The sequence below is a fragment of the Barbus barbus genome (genome assembly GCF_936440315.1).
Source record: "Barbus barbus genome assembly, chromosome: 8".
NCBI lineage: Eukaryota > Metazoa > Chordata > Actinopteri > Cypriniformes > Cyprinidae > Barbus > Barbus barbus.
In genome coordinates, this window is record NC_136736.1 from 25,697,411 (window position 1) to 25,713,799 (window position 16,389).

The 16,389-nt window shown below is 35.9% G+C and overlaps 1 protein-coding gene across 1 annotated transcript in view; it reads left to right on the top strand.

Annotated features, from left to right (window-relative positions):
• Positions 1-16,389, top strand: part of LOC306873368 (zeta-sarcoglycan-like) — a gene marked incomplete at both ends in the record, with an annotated part of 328,143 nt that overhangs the window by 256,262 nt on the left and 55,492 nt on the right. Inside the window, one exon of the mRNA XM_079422618.1 lies at positions 13,665-13,752. Coding sequence (XP_079278744.1) covers positions 13,665-13,752 — 88 coding nt within the window. The remainder of the gene's footprint in view (positions 1-13,664; positions 13,753-16,389) is intronic.

Consider the following 16,389-nt stretch of genomic DNA (forward strand, 5'->3'; position numbering starts at 1 on the left):
TAATTTACAAATCTCATAAACGTTTATTCACAATAGAATATAGATAAAATATCAAATGTTGAAAGTGAGACATTTTGACATGTCATACCAAATATTGGCTCATTTTGGATTTCATGAGAGCTACACATTTCAAAAAAGTTGGGACAGGTAGCAATAAGAGGCCGGAAAAGTTAAATGTACATATAAGGAACAGCTGGAGGACAAATTTTCAACTTATTAGGTCAATTGGCAACATGATTGGGTATAAAAAAAGCCTCTCAGAGTGGCAGTGTCTCTCAGAAGTGAAGATGGCAAGAGGATCACCAATTCCCCCAATGCTGCGGCGAAAAATAGTGGAGCGATATCAGAAAGGAGTTTCTCAGAGAAAAATTGCAAAGAGTTTGAAGTTATCATCATCTACAGTGCATAATATCATCCAAAGATTCAGAGAATCTGGAACAATCTCTGTGCGTAAGGGTCAAGGCCGGAAAACCATACTGGATGCCCGTGATCTTCGGGCCCTTAGACGGCACTGCATCACATACAGGAATGCTACTGTAAGGGAAATCACAACATGGGCTCAGGAATACTTCCAGAAAACATTGTCGGTGAACACAATCCACCGTGCCATTCGCCGTTGCCGGCTAAAACTCTATAGGTCAAAAAAGAAGCAATATCTAAACATGATCCAGAAGCGCAAGCGTTTTCTCTGGGCCAAGGCTTTTTTAAAATGGACTGTGGCAAAGTGGAAAACTGTTCTGTGGTCAGACGAATCAATTTGAAGTTCTTTTTGGAAAATTGGGAGGCCATGTCATCCGGACTAAAGAGGACAAGGACAACCCAAGTTGTTGTCAGCGCTCAGTTCAGAAACCTGCATCTCTGATGGTATGGGGTTGCATGAGTGCGTGTGGCATGGGCAGCTTACACATCTGGAAAGGCACCATCAAAAAAGGTATATCCAAGTTCTAGAACAACATATGCTCCCATCCAGACGTTGTCCCTTTCAGGGAAGACCTTGCATTTTCCAACATGACAATGCCAGACCACATACTGCATCAATTACAACATCATGGCTGCGTAGAAGGAGGATGTTTATTTGATCCAAAATACAGTTAAAAGAGTAATACAGTGTATATCTATCTATCTGTCTGTCTGTCTGTGTATTATTTTTGAATGATGTGAACATAATTCACATCATTATTTAATCAATGTTAAATAAAAAATCTTTCTAACTTTTGAAATGTACTGTATGTATGTTCTGCTGAAAGACTTGAATGAATATTATGGTATTATGTATTGTGGTAATGTTAGGGTATATGTGCATTTCTGTTTACAACAAGATATTAATATGTTGGGCTCATCATTATTCAACCACAATATGGATGTTTTTGATCAGAAAACATTTCCTTTAGCTTTAGGCATTGGCTTTAGCTCAGCAGTGTCTTCAGGACCGTATTATTCACCATTGTCTTTAGCTATTGCATTTCCTGAATACACACTCATTCTTGTGTAAAATAATTTCCTCCGTGATTAACAAAGTTAAATGTACAGCAATATTATTTACGGAAAGCAGTGCTTTTTATTTAGCAAAGTGCCTTTTTGTGATTTCTGTATGGGATTCAAGAAGATTGTCATTAGTTAGTGCAGAAAGTGTGCAGCTGTTACTCCTATAGGGTTATTTCTGATCTCCACAAGTACTAATTACTTTACCTGCCTCTAGGGTAATTTTAGTTTGACCCCTTTTCCAGGGACTGAAAGTTTTCTCAGAATCTTTCTATATTTAATTTTTTCTACATTATCTACTGAAACAACCTTTTACTTATTAGGCTAGTATTAGCTATTAGCTTTCATTTCCATCTAAAGTTACAGCCTTAAAACAAAAACCTTGTTCCTCTTGATGTTTCCATTGTCAAAATAAAATTTCTTATATTGTGAAATAAGATTTTGGTCATATCACCCACCCTACTATGAATGCACTTAAAACTGCATAATTTAATAATTAATCAACATTTGAATTTAATCAAATCTCATTGTGAATCAAATCATTATTGGGTTGAAAAACCTATGAATCTCGAATGGAATCGATTCGTTTTATGTTTAGCCAAATATTCACATCCTTGTAATATACAAATTCCATGATCAGTTATTGTGATATAACATGCAATACTAGGAACAAATGAAAAAACTCATTTTATGTTTTCTCTCCACATGGTTCACACTTTTATTGCTTGCTCATCCCCATTTTATGTTCCTAGTATATAGGCTACTGAAACATGAGTGTGCTTGCTCTACCATTATAGATAAGCCTTCAGATAATATCTCCCCATGAGGATGATAAAACAACAAACTAGCGGTGCATGGTTTCTAGATAATTTCCTGCACAGCAAAACTTTTTTAAAAAGATTTTATATGGACTACTCATTTACAGCATACTGGTGTCAATAGAGAAGCAGCTAAATGAAGATCAATAGGGGAAGATAAGCGGTATTAAAGAGGAGGAGTTTGATCAGTACTAGAGTGACAAATAGTCCCTGTGGTGTGCTCACACTGGGATCTGAGCAAAGATCTAGTTGAGAGCGGGAGAAATACTCTTGGGAAAGTGATGCATTATTTTATGTTGCTGTAAAGCCACACAGCGGCTTGAATCTAAAAAAAGCTTGCTCATAATTAACAGGAGTGTGGGCCTGTAAGATGACAAGATGAATGTGTGTATGAATGTGTATGAAGGTGCATGCATTGTCATTGAATATATTTAGGTTAACAGTAGGTGTATGTAAGTATTATTATATGCATGTAATGAAACTGCATAAACTAGTTCTTTGTACATATAGTGCATTTAGTTTAAAGAGTCTTAAATGAGTAGTTAAGAGTAATTATATAGTAAATTAATTCAAATAAATGTTTCTTCAATAATAAAGTAATAAATAAATAATTAATTTAAATTCTTTTTTTTAATGAGTTTTCAGTGCACAACTTCACAGCAACAAAGTCTGCTGTAAAGCTAAAAGTTACTTCAGGGTAAGTTTACCTAAATGCATTTTATTAACATTTGTTAATTAAGATTGACCTATATTTTTTTAATTCTTTGAAAATTATGTTAATTTTTAGTTCATGATACCCGTGGCTTTAACCAATGTTAACAAAAACCTAGCTGTAAAGTCTTAGCAAATCTGAAATAAGTATCTGATGGTTGATTAGGATCTGTAAAGTTATTCAGCAAACAATATGAAATCATTATACTGTATGTAGTTTTAGACATTTAAGGTAATGTGAATGCAATTATGTTTACACTTTTATTTTTAGCTTAGCTTAGTGAATATTTAGTGTAGAATTAATTTTTTGGTTTGTTTCTCACATGAAACTATGATATGGATTCAGAAGACCATATGGAGAGTTAATTTGCAAAAATAGATAACTCAATTTAACAATTTTCAAAAATCATATTTTTTCATTGTGCATTCCAAGTCATTTAGGTTATTTTGATTAGGTTAAAAATAACTAAATAAAAATAACACAATAAAACACATTAAAAACATGATAACATAAAAAAAAACAACAACATGATTTAAAAATAAATAAATAAATAAATTTCTTATTTTTTTTATATATATATATATATATATATAGTCTGTTTCTCGTGTTCCCCCGCCTCTCGTGTCCATATTTGGCCTTTCTGTTCCTGTCCTCGTTCCCTGCTAATTAGTTGATTAGTCCCTAGCCCTGTGTTTGATTGCCCCGCACCTGTTTCTGTTCTTCCTCGTTAATTTCCCTGTGTTCTTAAGCCCTGTGTCTCCCTGTTTCCCATGTCCTGTATTGTTTGTCAATCCTCCAAGCTCCATGTTCTGCAATAATGTGGAATTACAATAAAAACCTGGTTTGGATATCTCCGTGTCTACTCGCTCCTATGTCCCGAGAGGGAACGTGACATATATATATATATACACACACACACACACAAAGATATACAGAGTGTTTGAAAATAAACTCTTCATATATGCTCCATTTCTTGTTCCACAGAAGAAAAAAGCAGTCAAAGAAAGGGTTAAGAATGACATGAGGGTGGATAAATGATGGCAACATGTTCATATTTGGCTGAACTATTGTTTTAATAAGATGTAGACACAGAGATCAAGCGATTCAACATACAACAGCAGTGCTTGTCAAACTGTCATTTTAAGCTTGCCTCTCAGGAACATTTCAGAAAAATGCATTCTATTATTCATCATATATAATATAAAACTCACATTAACAGTACTGTCACCAGTCTGATGTAGCTTAACTCATCTTTAAAACATGAAGTTCATATCTTGTAAGCCAATTTCTGTATTACTGTGTGGTTTTGCTATATCGCATGGGAATTTCATTGTGTGTGATGTGTCTTACAGGCTGTGGTTATGGAATCAATAGGAATATACTAGATCAATACACTGTAGAAACTTTTAGCATGTCAGCAGAGAATGACAGAACTAGTGTCATTCAAAGTAAACTCATCAGACTCAACGAATGATCACTTAAGCTCGTTGAGGAATAGAGAAAAGATGGTGGTTGTGTAAATAATGTAAAAAACAAAATAAATCAAATATGCATTTTTTTGAGCAACATTATTATTTAATTTGTCTTCAGGTTTGTTTAGTCAACATTTTATTTTGTTCATTGCTCTTAGAGCAGGTTGGCTAGTTGAGCTCAAACTGCCAACAAACCAAAGATTGGACTGACTCGCTAATCAATAAACTATTACCAATCAGACAAGACTTTCTCTCCGGTTTCTTTCTATTTTCTTGCATTGAGCGTGCAAGTGTCTGCTTGTGTGTGCAACCAAGCCTAGCAAGGCTTGGCCCTTGAAGAGAGAATAATTTACACACAATCTGTTGTGTGCTCAAATCACATTGCTTATATTGATTTATGGAAACCACAAAATAAAACTTTACGTAAAGGATAGCACCAAATAAATCTTCTAACAGTCGTTTTTACCATAAAAAAGCAGACTATACAAAGTTGCATCAAATAAATCTTCTGCAATGTTTGTTTCGTCGAAACTTTATAAATGTTTTTGCTAAAGTGTCTTAGAAATTGTTCTCAGGGCAGGACATTATAGACTGGCACTAATCATAAGGCTGGATTTAATGCTTAATACTCAGATTTCTGAGTCTGGATGGCAACCGATCATATTCCACTCCGCCCAAGGCCACTGTGAGATTGGATGGTATCCAGACATCAGTGCAGGGCATTTGTCAGCTGAGATCAGCAGTACTTTGTGAGTGTGAGCAGTATAATCTCATTCCTCACAGTTCAAAATGTTTGCCGGTACTGTATATGCAAACTGAACACGGAACTGTGTTCATATATATATCACGTCTCTACTCCAGAAGTCATTTTATCTTATATTAAATAATATTTTATTCATAAATGATCTGGAAAGTGTTTCACAATAGTACACTGGTGCTATAAGCATTTATTTTTTTTTTTTTGTAATAATATATAATAGAATATTGGTATAATATGTTTTGTTATTATGTATATTAAATAAGCTATTTTATGTGAGAAGCATGTTTCATGCATTCCTTGAAAATCTCTTTTTTTCACTCAAATGTAGATTTTTCTGTATTGTGGCGGGAGGAGCCAACAACAGACACAGTGGGTGTGGCGTCAAGCCTCGGAGAGGTTTTTATTAAACAATAAAAAGCTAAATAAAGTGTCCAAAGGGGCAAAGTGTCCAAATAAACGGGGAATCTGGTGTCCTCGTTGTGCCGCGGGGCTAGTGAAGGAGGGTAGTGTTCGCCAGGGAAGGGTCCAGGGAAGGGGCGGAGTCCGGTGGCTGCACGCGCTCCCCTCTCGGGGCTGGGAGCGAGTGGCGGCGGCGTCTCTTGCACGGCTCCTTCCTACTCTTGGGTTCCCGGCGCTTCTGGGGGATTCGGCGGCCCGGCATCCTGGCCCGTCAGCCGCCTAACGGGTGCGGCAGTCCTCCTCGACGCTCCCTTCCTGGACCCACGAGGACACCAGCGTGCATGCACGGGGAAGAGACCGGTCTCCCGAGGAGAGGCGCGCTCGGCGTTTAAACGGCGGCGGTGATGAGGCTCTATTCACGTCAGGTGCGCCTCATCACACGCCGCCAGCCCTGCGTGTTCAGCGCTCCTCCTCTCTCACACACCCACTCCCGTCGGGAGCCTGGTGAAGGGCGGCGAATACGGGACGGGGTGGTGATGATGGACAGGGGGGAGGCAGCCGACTCGTCACAGTATCTGCAGTTGTGCAATGTTAACTTTCATGAATGCAGCCAGAATATATGCAGTCAATTGGAGTGCATCTACGTATATCAGTCACAACCTCACATTAACAAGAACCTAACTGTAAAATGTTACTAAACTGAAATAGTAATTCATGCTTAAACTGCATCTGTGATATTAGTCAGCTAACCCTGTTAATGCATTACAATGTGTGCGTTTTCCCCCTACCTGTGAGCACAGCCAAATTACATAAAATAATTTTAGACACTTAAGAGATTTTGAATGAAGTTTCTAAGCGTAAGCAACAGTCCGATCTGTTGTTAGGTCCATATGGGCTTCCAAACACACATGAGTCTAATTTAGGTTTTGGTTTATGATAATTAGATGATGATTAGGTTATTCAGGGACTATTATAAAACCAAACAACTGTATCATACCTTTTGTGCTCATAGTTCTAACAACCTTTTATACTGAACACCTCTACATTAATGAAGAATTCAGACTGGCGGCTTTTTGGTTACCAGCCCAGATCGCACTATACAGTCTGCAATATGTGGGTGTTTTAGCATATGCGTTTGTCCTTGTAATAATAAATGTGTGTTAACCATGCATCAGAAGGCACAGTAGGTAAGGCAATGAAAGTCAGTATTTGCGTTTGTGTTTAAATGTGATTCAGGGACATGCAGGACAAATTCACCCTAGCCATGCACAAACAGCTGTTTGGCAGTAACTGACGATGCTCTTTCCACCAGAGCTGCCATGAAAATATTGGCTTTCTCTTCTAAATTTGGGAATTCAAAAGTAGGTGTGTGTGTGTGTGTGTGTGTGTGTGTGTAGATTCTTGAATCACACAACTGAAACGATTTGCGTGTGAATGCAGTGCGGTAACCAAAATTTAGTTTTGGGTAAAGTGCCTTTACTGATTCATATCTTTATACAATTTTAAAATTGCAACACTCAGTATATAAGGCAGGAATTTATAACACAGAATACAGAATCAAGGTAGAGGTCTGCATTCCCGCGGCTCTCCCGCTGGAGCCTGCACTCAGGACTGTTATGTGCTGCATGCATGAACCATTTCGCAGCATGTGCATAACAGTCCTCAGAGCAGGCTGTACCGGTGTTGAATAGGCCTATACAGCCCTCAGACAGAACAGGGCCGGGTTTCTCGATAACGATTGATCTTAGCGCTTAAGAGCGTTTTCTACGAGTCATTTTACGAAACGTTCGTTCTTGTTTCACTTGCGTTTCCCAAAAATGCACTTAACTCAATCGCATGTAGCCTTGACTTAAGTGCTACTTAGGGGTCGCTATCCGTTTGTGAAGTGTTAAAATGTCAATTTATAGAATGGCCCGTATTTGTAGTACACACTCGTTTGTTGAAATGTTAACCTAATGCTGCATTCCAGACAGCTCGGATAATATAATATAATGTAATAGTGATAAGTATAATTTTAATCTACTATATATAATAATTATATATATATATATATATATATATATATATATATATATATATATATATATAGTACATCAATATTATACTTTATACTATATATTATTGTGATATCTGTAGAGACCTTATTTCCTGGTCCAATATATGGCTGTATTTTTTATATATTTGCCATTTTTAATTAATTCATTTATAAATTCATTTAAACAAAAAAGTAATAAAGTGTACAATAAAGAACAATCAAAAGCTTTAATTATAATCACATTGCACTTGAATAATGTTAAAGGTGGAATCTGCCGACTGTCCGGCAGGTGATCTCATATGTCTTCTTACGATGCACGTAGGGATTTACGATTACTCCAGAGTACTCGTAGATTTACGAAGATTTTTAAGTTACGATGGTTTTGAGATACGGTCCTCAGATCTAAGATGATTTGATTATGGGAAGCGCAGCATATAAATAAAAATAAAAATAAAAATAAGAAATACAATTTTTGTACAACATTTGTATTTTTTTCTGTGACGCTTTTGTTAACCGTGTTGGCAGCAAAATGTTAAACGAATTTTGTGTCTTAAGATGAGATTCTGGAAATGGGATCTAAATTTTGCAGGATCGGTCGGGTCGGGAAGAAATTGATTATAAGTGGACAGCGGGTGAACAAAGAGTGAATATATAGCGCAAGCGGGTGGGTGCGGGATATAACCTCATGGGAGCTGGACTTTAAAAAAAAGTCCCTCGCAGATCTCTAAATCAAAGTGAGAAAGATGTCAAAAATGGGTAGATGTGAATTATTAATTAAATCTTAGCTCATGATATTTTAGTATTTTTTAAATCCCAATTTATTTATATATATATAATATATATATATATATATATATATATATATATATATATATATATATATATATATATATATATATATATATATATATATATATATATCCTTATACTAAATTAGATACCTTCTATACCCTCAGAATAATTGTAGTCATTTATTTTCTTTCATAAACAGGTACTCTGCTGGGGAGAATGTTTAGAAATCGTACAGAACAGAATGTCTCTGCACAATGCCCTGGTATATAAAAATGTATTTTAACATTGGGGGAAAAACAAATACACTTCACCTTTAAGCCTTGAGCTGTGAAGTTATTTGGTTTCGCCCTCTGAAAGACCACCTGAACCTCCATGGTGCTTAGCTCTGTAAGAGGCACAAAGACTTACCCTGAGAGCCTTTCCTAAGACGTGCCGTCATAAAGGCAAAAATGTGGTCTTAAGCTTTATCCCCCCTTAGGGTGTAGGAACATACATTCATTCTCTGCTATTTTATAGTATCATAAATGGGACCTTGTTAGCTTTATTCCACTGGGAAATAGATTGGTTTGTCATTCCTTGTGTTGCCCCCTCTATAGTGAAGGTTTCCTTTTCACCCCTTCACACAGAAAGGCTAGATAAATAAAATAGGAATTTTGTTTGCTATTTACTAAAAAGTGTTTCATGTAGTGGTAATGGTAACACAGAGATCATATTGCAAAAATGTATAGTACCTACCATTCTAAACTTCAGATGATTTAGTTTATTTGTTATTTTATTTGATCAACATTTACACATATATACATATACATACATACATATATATATATATATACACATATATATATACATACATACATACATACATACATACTATATATATATATATATATATATATACATACATACATACATACATACATACTATATATATATATATATACATACATACATATAAATTATAATGTGTTGATGTGATGAATTATGCAGCCCTACTGTTCACAAAGGGATACACATGATCCTGAAAGAGTTAAAAGAGGGCATGCTTGTTTGTATCATATGAGAAGTAGTTGTGTCGTTTCAATTTCTCGTTACATTTCTGAGAAAGACATAATAGGATGTTTGACTTCTGAAACCTCTCTGATGCAATTTAAGTGAGGTTGTTAGACAGTACTTAAAACGCAAAAGACTGGCATTTCCCACCTACTCACGAAGAGAGATTCCTTGGATAATTTCTTCTCTACTCCAGAAGTAGACAAGTGTGAGTGCTTTAACCCTGCGCTTACTCTTGCATCATCTGTTTTGCCTCCCTATGTGCCATCAGCAATGCTGCCTGACTGATGTCTGTGCTGTCCATGGTGCTGAATGGCTGCTGGTGTTTTCACAAGAGCAAAACAACAGAGGAATCATTTATGTACTTTTCAAAATCTGATGATGGAAAAAAAAAAGAAAAAACTATCTGTACTTCTCAAAATTTGATGATGAAGAAACAATCAACAAACAACAAAAAAACAAAGCTTTATAAATCCCAAAAGAAACCTAAATGTCTTAGGGCTCCCACCAGTGTGTATTAATTGAAATTGCATAAAAGATTGTTTTTCTATTTGTTTGGTTTCTGGCTAGGGACTGTCTGTAAGTGGAGGGAGTGCAGGAGCGGGAGAGCGATGGACTCACTCAGATGTGAGTGAGGGACACCAGCAGAAGAAAACTGGTGTCATAATTAAGGTACACCTGTAAGTGTAAAGGTGTACGAGTGCACATCTATAGATTGAGAGATTACTCTCCTTACGTTTAAACCTAAATGGAATGAAACCCCAGTTAATGTCATTGCTAACACATGTATGTGTCCTGCTGTTTCACGTCAAAATGACTGTTGTGAAAAAGGTATTAGATATTTTTCACATCAGTCATTTTGACATGAAATAGTAGGCTTATGCAAGACATGCTTCAGCATTACATGCACATGTTGTATGAGTATAATCCATTGGAAGCTTGGTAATATGTATAAAACCAAATTACAATCTCATCATCCTATTCGAAATGCCAAAGACCACAATTTGATAAACATAAAATCATAATTCAGCAAGGCCACTCTCAAAGGAAAATCAGCCAAAAAACTGGATACACAAGATGTGGTGGTCAAGCTGTTCTAAAGAATTTTGAAGAATCAGAAGAACTGGAAGGCCAAGAACACTTTCAAAATCTGATGAGAAGATGAAAAGAATCTGACTGGAAGAAGTCCACCAAGGACCTGGCTCAACATCTGGCAGCTTCATCAGGATGCCAAGTTGACCCTTTTACAGTCTGAAGAAGTTTGACCAGGAATGTACTTTGTGGAAGGGCAGAAACCAACAAACCATATTATTTTTATTTTTTTCAGAAGGGTAAGATATGAAAAAGTTGACAAACATTGGAATGAAGCTCATTGGAAAAGAGTATTATGAAGTAATGTTGGGGTCCAGTCGTTGACAATACGTGAGAAGAAGAGTCGGAGAGAGATAGTAGAATGAGTGCTTGTGGCCTTCAATTAAACATGTTGGAGGGTCTATCCTGGTTTAGGGCTGAGTATCTGTCAGTTGGTAATGTCCGAATTGATGGGATCATGAACGCTGTAAAATACAGACTGATTTTAATTCATTGTGCCATTCTTTCTGGACAGCACATGATTGTTTTAGTACTTCTGAGAAACAAGGCCTGCATGTATTTAATCCTTTGTGATTAACTATCAAACATAATCCATTGAGTAAGAGACATCACAGGGGTCGTCACAGCATTTAAACAAGGTGTCTAAATATAGGATGTCAGCAGGTGTGTGGGATTGGAGTGCATCATTAAACGAGAGGAAAAACAATGAAAGAGAGATAACGAAGAGCAGGTGGACATCTGGGAGGAACACAGAATTGTCATGCCTGAATGACATTCACACAAATTCTCTCTCTTCATTCGGTGCCCTGCTTTGCATTGTGTAAGGATGGAAGGAGAAGAATGAGGCGTTGAAGCATAGACACAGATTTTGGATCTGGTTGATTGGAATGGAAATAAAGATCAGATTAAAGGATAACACTCTAGCTTCTTTTCATGTAAATGGCTAGGAGGTTATTTGCATGTGTCAGCCTCTGAGCCGCCAGGTGACTAATTTCACAAGCCGGTCGTGTTGGGTTTAGATAAAAGACGTATTCAACATACTGCTGAATGTTGAGTGTTGAAGGTCTATGTCAAGCTAGAGCAATTAAAATGAAAATATAAAGCTTGTTTGTATGAGTTTATCATATGCATAAACCTTCTCTGCCCTGTCATTGCTCAGTTTTGATTTGAATGTGTCCTTTTATGAACCCCGTCTTCTGCACTGCTCATTTACCCTTGATCAAAAACAATAATACTGTCCATCTCAGCGTCCATCATAGCTTTGAACATCCCACATCTAGTGGCAGTACACATAGTGTTGGGTAGGAGGGTGTTTCTGAGGTAATTAGAGAAGATAGTGTTTTACTCCATTAGACGGACATCATCTGGATCTAATTATACAGTGTGAGACAGCAAGTGCAGATACTGCAGCTCCAAACTGCTTCTATTGTTCAAGCAATTGACAAAGTACTCCTCACTATAATATAAAACAGTTGGCTTCTGCCACTGACGTGCAATTATAAGTACTGTGCATGGATGATTGACTTGGTTTATTTCTTTCTGTGCCTCTTTGACATCATTTAAGTCCTCTTATTTTATGTACAGCAAGTGTAGACCCAATGCAAAAAAGCAATTCTTTATGCTCTTTAGCTTCTTTGATTGTATAGGGAGTTTTCACAGGAGTGTAGGCCTACTTGATTGAAAAATATTTGAAGTCAGCATTCGGATGTTTTAATTTATGAATAAATTACTTTACCACACACGCGCGGTAGAATATAATATTTACAGTATAAAATTAAAAATTATAAAATAGACATAAAATCATTGTCTATGCAAAGTCCCCATAGAACATCAATAAAATAAAATAAATAAAATAAAATAATTGTAGATAATATTGTATAATTTGTTATTGTGTATTAACTGTAAAATAATAATAATAATACATTATTATTATTATTATTATTATTATTATTATTAATCAATAATTAATTACAGTATTTCTAGTTGCTTGGTCTGTTTTTGCCCTGCCAAAGAAAATAGTCAAGATTAAACCATTACATGTTTCTATATATTCAAAACCATTCTGTTACTGCATGTTTATTACTTATGTGTACTGTAGACTGTGATTTTGTCCACAAGTGAAGACATATGGCCACACACTAACCACGCAAAAAAAAGACAGAAAGTGAAGAAATGGGGAATCTGCTCTAGTGGACCTTCACTGTACTTCACCGTCGATATATTGATCTGGTTGGCTGGCTGGTCGATCAATGTCAAAAGGGAGCGCTGTGCTTTGAAACTAATCTAAGGGCTGAAGTCTCATGCCCAGATTCTTAAGCATTAAAAAAGGTCGAGCCTCAGATCAGTTTATAAAGGTAACACACAATCATTCTTAAAACTATACAGACTTTGATACATGCTATATTTACATAAGGTGATTTCATAATTGAATGCATTCATGAATGTGATTGGGGTTAAGATGCATGGTATGGTGTGTGTTTATTCAGAGCCACAGCAGAGGTTCTGTTGTGGAAGAGGATGTATAGGTCAGTAGGATCAAAGTTGCACAGAGCAAGAAGACACTGAATTCAGTGATCCACAGCACCACACACACACACTGAGTCTCTGACGGCTCAGACATCACATATAGCTTCATGTTGAACACATCAACATCACATATATTATTTTCATTATTTTCATGATTCTTTTTTGAATTTAAATGAGTATGGTTTATGTAAATTTACAACATTAAAAACAGTATATTTTTATCATTCAAATACTGCTTACAACCTATACTTTAAGCATTATTTTTTTTTATTTTTAATGCTATAACATACATGAACGACTAGTTATTTTCATAAAGTTTTATTTTGGTTGCATTGCTTTTATTTTATTTTAGGTGTTAATGTTCTAGAATGTATATAACACTACCTAACCTCAACCAAAATGCCATGTTGTGAATGAGATGTAGGGTTGTAAGATCAATTTCACGTTGTTGTTCAAAGTTTTTTATTATACAGCATCCCATAATCAGTTTCTGTTTTCTCTCTCTGTGTGTGTGTGTGTGTTTCAGGACAGTCCTCTGGTCTTACAGTCAGACCGCAATGTGACGGTGAATGCACGAAATAACCTTGGCCAGCTGACAGGACAGCTCACTGTGGGTGAGTGGCATTTTTAAACTATATTTTCATGGATATGTCACCTCAGTTCATACTCTTTCATTTCACAGCGGGCCTTTTCATTTATAGCTGATTTGTTTTTCATACACACATCTATTCTCCATTTATTGTGTGTGCTGCTACTATATTTCCATTTTTGGAACTCCTACAGTGTTGCCTTATAAATCTTAATATGTAATTTATTTGCTCTTCTTTTCTTTTTCTTTTTTTGGCACTTTATTGTACCCCTAACTGGCATCTGCTCATTTACATGAAAGGAGTTAACCGAATTTGAATAAGGAAATGATTCTTTGTGTTGACAATTTCGGAATTCATCATTGTTAATAAGTTGCCAGAGAACATAAAATAAATTGTAGTTGCTTTTACTTAATTAGATTGATGGCATTTTAGTAAATGGCACCCAGAAGGGCTTTTGCGTCGTTTTTTTTTTTTTTCTTTTCTTCTCATAGATTGTATTATATTCAGAGATTAAATTAGAAGAACACTAAAATCTGGTCATTCCTGCCCACCCAAACAGTTACAGTTATGTAGGTTTTGTTTAATGTTTCTTGTCTTTTGTCTGGCTTCCCTGATTGTATCCAAGCTTTTTTTTTTTTATTTATATTTTTTTTTTTGTCAGGTAATTATTTCTTGAGTATTTAAACGCTTTGTGACTTTGTCAAGTGTTGTCTTTTGATGTGCATTTTAATTGACAGTGTTTTGTTACCTGGGATTTAACTTTTGTATGTTACCTTTGATTTTTGAAAATGAAGCTGCACTTAGATTCCAAAGCCTATTAGACCCAATTTTCGACTCTACAAGACCCAAAGTGTTACAACCGCCTCCCAAAAAGCAAATTACCTATGTTGAAAGCCTTTTGTGATTGTATGTGATTGCACATATTGTGTTTTTGGTTGAGAATGTGATGGTGGTGTAGAGAGTGGTGCTGCTTCTTCAGTTTGAGGTCAGTAAGAGTTTTTTTTTTTTCATATCAATTTAATTTGTAGAGCACCAAATCTATATATTGGAATGATTTGTTAAGGATTGTGTGACACCGAAGTCAATGCTGAAAATTAAGTTTTGCCATGATTTGAATAAATTACATTTTAAAATATATGAGAATAAAAAAGTTATTTTAAATTGTAATAATATTTCACAATATTGCTGCTTACTGACTTTTTGATCAAATACGAAGGAGATTTCTTTCAAAAACATTAAAAATGTCTTGCAGATCACAAACTTTTGAATCGATTGGATTGAGCAACACATTTATTCAGAAAAACCCTGTTGCACTTATCTTATAGCCTTGTGTTTTTGTTTTCAGTTGGTGCTCAGTTTCACCATCACGTTTCAAAAGACATCAGGCTGCATTCTGGGGCCGGCTTCCCGCCGGGCTCAGGATCTCCATCAATTACTGCTCTATCTCAATGCAGCCATGGAGGTTTCTGGAGTCCCTGTGTTTTCTGGTGTTTTTCCAGTGAATCCGCTTCCTTTGTCAGGGATTTTTTTTTCCCACGCCAGGGTATGCAAGGCAGAGTGTTTATGTTTGCGTGTGTATAAAAAGAGCCACCTGACTCAAACTAGCTGTAAGATCAGAGCAGAAGCAACCACCCCTAAAGCCAGAAGTCGTCTAGATGCTCTCCTTCACTTACTGCTCATGGACTACTGCAGATCACAGCTTTGCTGTTCAAAGTAAAACAGAGAAAGCAACAACCAAACACACATTTTCCCTGTATTAGTAACTGGCAGCAAATAAATACTGAAACTTTGTTGTTTTTTCTTTGAATCTCCACTGGTTGTGGCTGTTTTATTTTGGCTCAATTCAAATTCCCAGTTGGAATTTGAATTAAGTGGGCCATGTTTTACAAGAAATTGAACATGAATGTGAATTGCAATTAAATTTAACAAATTACAGTAATTTAATTTAATTTTAAACCTTGTGTGCATTTTTGCCATTCATTTACATGACAACAGCATTTTGGGGGCATGACAATTTTTGAAAACAGGTTAGTACAAGCTCTGGAAAACGATATTGTTTCCGTGTGCGCTTCAAAAAACACAAATTCGTAAAAACAGAGATGTGATACGAATTATGTGTTCATTCTATACAGTAGGTATGTGCGCAGAAGTGTGGCTTTCTTTACAAAGTGACATTACTAACTACTGGCCTGTCATCCGTTATACAGTCTTCAGTCATTTTCTGAATCCGTGTAAATGTGAATTGTTTTGACAGTGTTGTTGTTGTTGTTGTTTGTACGCAAAATAAAAACTTTTCTGTTAGTGTTCCTCTTTCATTCACAGGTGCGAAAAATCTGAACTATCTATTGTGTAAAACACAACAGAACAGTTTTCTCAGCTGGGAAATGCTGAATTAATGTTCACATATGTCTTTAGAAATTGAAAAACCTGGTTCTAAGTATAGCATATAGATCCGCTTTCCTGGCAAAAACACAGCAAGCATTACCTGATTCTTATGGCCTTTTTTATGATAAATGCAAAGATTTTAAATGAAATCTATTTCGTTTGTGTCTATTGGCTATTTGTGTCCCATGGTGCTTTATTAAGTACACAGCAAGACTGGAAATGAACCAGTGTCAATGAAAGAAATAAAAATGCCACAGATACAGTATGTAATGTTTA